The sequence below is a fragment of the Leucoraja erinacea genome, chromosome 20 (genome assembly GCF_028641065.1).
Source record: "Leucoraja erinacea ecotype New England chromosome 20, Leri_hhj_1, whole genome shotgun sequence".
In the NCBI taxonomy this organism is placed as follows: Eukaryota; Metazoa; Chordata; class Chondrichthyes; order Rajiformes; family Rajidae; genus Leucoraja; species Leucoraja erinaceus.
The window spans coordinates 32,816,603-32,822,793 of record NC_073396.1 but is presented as its reverse complement, the minus strand read 5'-3'; the positions used below and the strand labels follow the sequence as shown (position 1 = coordinate 32,822,793).

The following is a 6,191-nucleotide window of genomic DNA, read 5'->3' as shown; positions in this document are numbered from 1 at the left end:
TGTATATATATCAGTATTTAATTCAGCAGCTCCCAGTACCTGCTTGAGCCATCTTGAGATTAGTTTGGCTCGTCACCTGACCATGAGGTTTCTTGTGGCTGACCCATAAGGCTTTTTCTCTTCCTCGGGGATCTCTTGTTGTGTTGATGTAATTTAGTAAGTGGGTCATGACGCATAACCGTGGTTCAGGTGGGTATGCCCGGAAATCCATAACTAGGCCTGATGTTCCTGGCCTGCTCTGCTTTACCAGCTCCTGAATGGTGAATGAGACACGGTCTGGTGTTATAACCATGTTGTCCAGTCGCAGTAAGTGGAGGGACTGGACTCTCTGTGCTGAGACTAGTGCCATCAGCATGACCGTCTTCAGGGTTAGCTGTTCCAGGGTGAGAGACCTGGCTGGTGACCATCCCCTTAGGTATGTCAGGACCACACTGACATCCCAGATTTTGGTGTACCTAGGTCTAGGGGAATTGGAGTTGAATATACCTCTCATGAGTTTGATCACCAGCGGGTGAGACCCTATGGCCTGTTGTCCTGATGCCTGTATTAAGTAGGCTGACAGAGCCCTTTTGGCAGTATTGATGGCGCTGCAGCTCAGTCCTTCATTGTGGTGAAGGCCTGCCAGGAACTCCAGTACATTGGTTATGGTTGTAGATGAGTATGTAGTTCCAGTATTCGAGCAGTATCTTTCCCACTTCCTGATGCTCGATAGGTATTGTTTTCTTGTGGACATACGGTGGGACGCTGTAATCATGTTGATGGTCCTGTCAGACAATCCCAGGCCCAGCAGTGGTCTTTTCATAATCTGCAACCCAGTAGTTTAATTTTATCATGGCATGGATGGCTTATGCCTGATACCGTGAGTCAATAGGTCTGGGCTACTGGGAAAGGTCATTAGGGTTTTGAGAACCATGTCGAGGACCACTGGGAACCATGGCTGTGTAGGCCAGTCGGGTACTATCAAAATACCTGAAGCAGAGTCCATCTGTATTTTGCGTAGTACCCAACTGATGAGGCAGAAGGGGGGAAAGGCATAAATGAAATATTTTCCCCAGTCCAGCGCGAATGCATTTATCGCTGCTGCCTCAGGGTCTGGTTCCCAAGCGACATACATTGGTACCTGGTGATTTAGTCTGGATGCAAAGAGATCGATATCTGGTGTGCCATATTGCTTTGTAATTTTAGCAAATGCTTTGGGATTTAACATCCATTCGGTGTTATCATTGAATTTGCGTGACCTGGTGTCTGCCACTGTATTTAGCTTACATGGTAGGTAAGTTGCTGATAGCCAAATATGTCTGTCGACACATCATTGCCAGATTGTGTTGACCAAATTGTCACATGATATCGATTTTATTCCGCCCATATGGTTAATATAGGCCACCACCGTGGTATTATCAATATGTAAACGAACATGCAAGTGGTGCATATTCGTAGAATATGCTTTTAAACCATAAAACGCACCCAACATTTCCAAATAATTTACGCGCAGTGTCTGTAGTAAAGATGGTTCTAGGTTAGTCCATCTACCACCTGTGCTGGATATGGTATTAGTTGCTCCCCAGCCTTGAGCCCCGGCATCTGTTTGTATAGTTAACGTTGGATTATTGATGATGATAGGGCTGGAACTATGCCAAATGATCACTATCCACCATTGTAACTCTGATATCGCTTCAATGGGTAATTTCATGGTTCGGTCAAAGTTTCCTGTATGTCATTTTAACGCCTGCACTTTTGCCCTTTGTAGGTTTTGATAGTGCAGAGGTCCAAATTGTGTAGCTGGAAGTGTTGCTACTATTTTGCCAATTACTCTTGCCACTTGTCGAATGGTTGGTCGATCACTAACCATTAAATTGTTACACGTCTGTGCCAATTCTGCTGCTTTATCTTTTGGCAATGTTACAGACATGTGGACTGAGTTAATTGTGAATCCCAGATAGTCCATAGTTGTGGACGGTGTCAACTTAGATTTATCTGGATGCAAGACAAATCCCAGGGTTTCAAACAATTGTTTGGTAGCTAATACAGCTGATTTAGCCAATTCCATGGTTTTGCCTACTATTAGAATATCATCAAGATATGCCATGACAATATGTCTCTGTTTTCTTAATGTTGCCAAGGCTGGTTTTAATATCTTGGTAAATAGTCTTGGGGCTGATGTTAACCCATTAGGCAACGCTTTAAACTGCCATTGTTGCCCCATCCAGGTAAATTTCAGGTATCTGCGATGATCCTTTTGAATGGGTACTGAATAGTAGGCATCTTTTAAATCGATGCTTGCCATAAAGTTTCCTTATGATATCAGTTGTTTGGCAGTTACAAATGTTTCCATTTTGAAATGTATATACTTAACAAAGGTATTCAGTGAGGTTAAGTCAATGATGATGCGACATCCACCATCTTTTTTTGTTTTTGGTAAATATATTTGACACAAATTCCAAAGGTTCACGTTTGGATTTCTCAATGATACCCTTTGTGAGTAACCTCACCAGTTCTGCTTGACCCTCTAGTTTTTCTTTGACTGAGAGGGTAAAGACCCATTGGGGTGCATGCTGAACTGGTGGCACGTTTTCTTGGATGAATTCTATTTTATATTCACGAATACTGTTAAGTATTATTTGTGATAGACCTCCATGCTTCCATGAACAGGTATAATCTCCCCCGTTAGTAGTTTCCCCACTTTTCATATGCTGGTAGGAACCAGACCCAACTACCTCCATAGTTATGGGTGTGTGCCTTTCTTCGGTTTCTTCATCCGACGTTGTGCTGCTGGATGTACTGCTGGTTGGGGGTGGCGCATTTTTCATGGGGTCCGCTCTGGGCCCTGGCCTAAAAAAGGCTTTCAGGGATGTGGACCCCGAGCTTTCACCAGTCCCATGGGTTTGAAGTCGACTGGTGGACGCGGTGGGGTACTGCCGTCTGGGTTGTGTGGGCCTGCTCGTTCTGGGGCATGCCCTCATGAGGCCGAATGCTTTGGACTCTTCCTCGAGGTCTTTTACTTGTTTTGACAAGTCCTCGCCAAACAGCAGGATCTGTGGCTCTGAGGCCGGTGTTATGCACAGTCCTGCAAATTTGGGGTTGAGGGCAGGTCTTATTATCTCCTTACAGAGGTTGTTTATTTCATATTGGGTGTTGCAGAGCTGGAGTGTCTTGCTGGTTGGTGGTCATGTCCACCCCATCCACGGAACGAGCATAGGATGTAATAGCTGCAATTTCAGTTCCTGGTTTCGGATACTCTTCCCAACGTACCCCCAGATTTGGCTGTTGATGGCCGGTACGTTGAGCGAAATGCAGTTCTCCGGAGGCGAATATAGTTCTAGTGCCTCATTGACTACCTGTTCTTGTAGGGATTTGAAGGACAGGTAGTCAATGCTGGCCGCCAATTTTGGCTGCAACGGCCGCCCTGCTCGTGGTGTAGACGCGTAGCGATTCACCAAACCCAGCAGCTCTTCCTGGTCATGTACTCCGTGCCTACTCCCGACATCTTCGGCCAGTGACCCCTGTTCCTGACCAGCCCAGTCCTGGTCGCCAACGCTGTCCTCGGCTGAGGGGGAAGCGATGGGCAGTGCATTGTAAGGCACTGGGGGAGTGCCTGAGCTCCCTTGGCGAGACTGCTCCAGCTCCCGAAGCACGTCTCGCTGGAGCATTTGCTCCATGAGTCTTTCCATGCGGCTCAGGCGGCTGCCTTTGCCGCTCTCGGGTCGAGAGTCTTCCTGGTCAGTCATCAGTGATAGCGTGTGTGGTCCAGGTGCCGCCTCTCGCCCCCCACTGATGAAACACTCCTGTTCTGTTGGAGTCGAACAGGGGGGCGGTCTTTTTCCATTGTCGTGCCGTGCTCATTTTCTCCAGTTTTTTTCTCAGTCTGGAGAGCACAAAGCAAAACAAAGTTTTCCAATAACGACCTCAGAGTTAGTACTTACCTGACGGTCCGTCTTTTTAAAGCTTGTAGCGGGAGCGCCTGTATTCCCATTCGTCGCTGTTGCACTGCGTGAACGCTCATGTCACGCACTGCGTGAACGCTCATGTCACGCATGCGTGCCGGACGGGTTCTTCACGTAGTCACTCACGTGACTCCGAAGTAAAATTGTCCAACCTGCTGTAGTTGTTAATTTAAATTATCAGCAGCCCTTAGATCAGCTTCTTGGACTTGTGGGCCAAATTCAATGAGAATGTGAATGTCATTTGCTTGTCAGTGTGTCACAATGTTTCTGCACCATTTTGTGGGGTGCTGCATCAATGCCTGCTATTTTTAATCCATCCGTGTCATGTGAACATCCTAAAATGGAACAAAGTGTTCATCAACATTTGAGAGATCCTGTATGAACTAGTATAATTATCTTTCATATGCCATTTTAAAATGCAAACAATTGACTAGTGTATGATTGTGATTCTCCACTTTGTTTCAGGATTAAGAAACAATTAATATTTTAGAATTTTCTATTGAAATTGTGCTCAAGATTTATAGTCATCACTTATAAAGCGTTCATAAAATGAGTGGTTGTTTCTGTCTGAAACGATAAGACCCAAGCATGACGTGCTATAGGCTCTTCTCTTCAGTTGTACTAAAGAGGAATGATAAACCAGTCGTCTACAAAAGGATCTACAGGCGACAGCAGCACGTGTACAAAATGAAGCTTACATCTCTGCACTCCAACCTGATGAACAACATGAGAACAAGTGTTGACTGCCCTAACCTGGGTAATATTTCAGTGAAATGTTTGATGGAATCAAAACCAGCAGAAAAAGCATCATGAATTCACAATTAACACTCAAGTTGGAGACGAGTAAAAAATTTATTAATGTAGAAAATAATTTGAATAAAAATTAAATGATCAGATTACATACAAAATCTTGCACTAAAACCTTGTCCAGATTTAAAAACATCTCAGTGCAGCTATTTATAAAAACTCCATGTGTACAATGCACCAACATTATTAAATGATGATTGAACTATCAATATTTTACATTACAAATCGTGTACGATGGTGTCAGAAATAAACTCCATTATGCAAAATATGATCCCACTGAGTATCTATATTCATGAAAACAGTCACACAGCTAGTATGACCTTTGTTTGAAATGCAACCTTAGAGATATTGTATACTGTTGAGATCGCTAGGTGTTTTTTGAACCTGCCAGACCAACACCTCATTGTATGCAATAGATAGGAGGAATTTTCCAGATGGTGCAAATCGAATGAAGTGAACAGTATCATTGTGCCCAGTGAAATCTTGGCATTTTCCATTTGGATAATGAATTATCTTCATAAGTCTCTCTGCAAAACATGAATAATACAACCTATGAAATCTGAACAGTGTATGACATAAAATGTGTTAAAGATAAAGTTTTGGCTTCAAATAATTCTTACTTAATGCATAAATCTCATTGGTTTGAAGCTTCTACTGTTGACTTTCTATTTACCATTTAATCCACAACAAGTATATTCCAAAGTTTTCTATTCACAGATTGAAAATATTTTACAATATTTGTTTACTGGAATTACAAAAATGTGAACCAGTCTTGATGCCACATTTAGGTTTTAACAGTCTTTTGTACTAATCAAAATATTGCTCAGTGTTTTAGTCCATGCATTATAACAACCTGTAGACCTCATCTGGGAGAAATACATTTTATTTTGAAGATAGGTTCTTATTCCTGATGACTAGATATATTTTAAGCATTTCAATTAGAAATATATCATGTGGTCCTTGTGCTCTTCCATTTCTTGGAATATTTAAAGGCAGAGTTACACTCAAAACCATAAACTAGAGAGTAGCTTGTTGGGGTTGTACAAGAAAATTGGGTGATGGTGGAGAATTGTGTTAACAGGTTCCATGTAGGCATTAAGCTGCAATCGCTTTGTTTATGGCAATGAAACAAATTGACAAGCAAATTATGTTTACACAGTGCTGTTTATCAATGTTTTGTTCTGTGATGATATGGGAGATTATGCTAAATCATTTAATTTAAACAGAAGAACATCTGATAAGTATCGTACAGTGCCTGAAAGCATAAGGAAAGAAATAGACAATAGACAATAGACGCAGGAGTAGGCCATTCGACCCTTCGAGCCAGCACCACCGTTCAATGTGATCATGGCTGATCATCCCTAATCAGTACCTCGTTCCTGCCTTCTCCCCCTATCTAGCTCTCTTGAAAGTATCCAGAGAACCGGCTTCCACCGCCCTCTG

The 6,191-nt window shown here is 42.9% G+C and overlaps 1 protein-coding gene across 1 annotated transcript in view; it reads right to left on the bottom strand.

Annotated features, from left to right (window-relative positions):
• Positions 1-4,774: 4,774 nt before the first annotated feature.
• wdr90 (WD repeat domain 90) overlaps positions 4,775-6,191 on the bottom strand; it is a 101,871-nt gene continuing 100,454 nt past the window's right edge. Inside the window, 1 exon segment of the mRNA XM_055651822.1 lies at positions 4,775-5,275. Within this exon segment, the coding sequence (XP_055507797.1) occupies positions 5,088-5,275 (188 nt within the window). The 3' untranslated portion in view covers positions 4,775-5,087.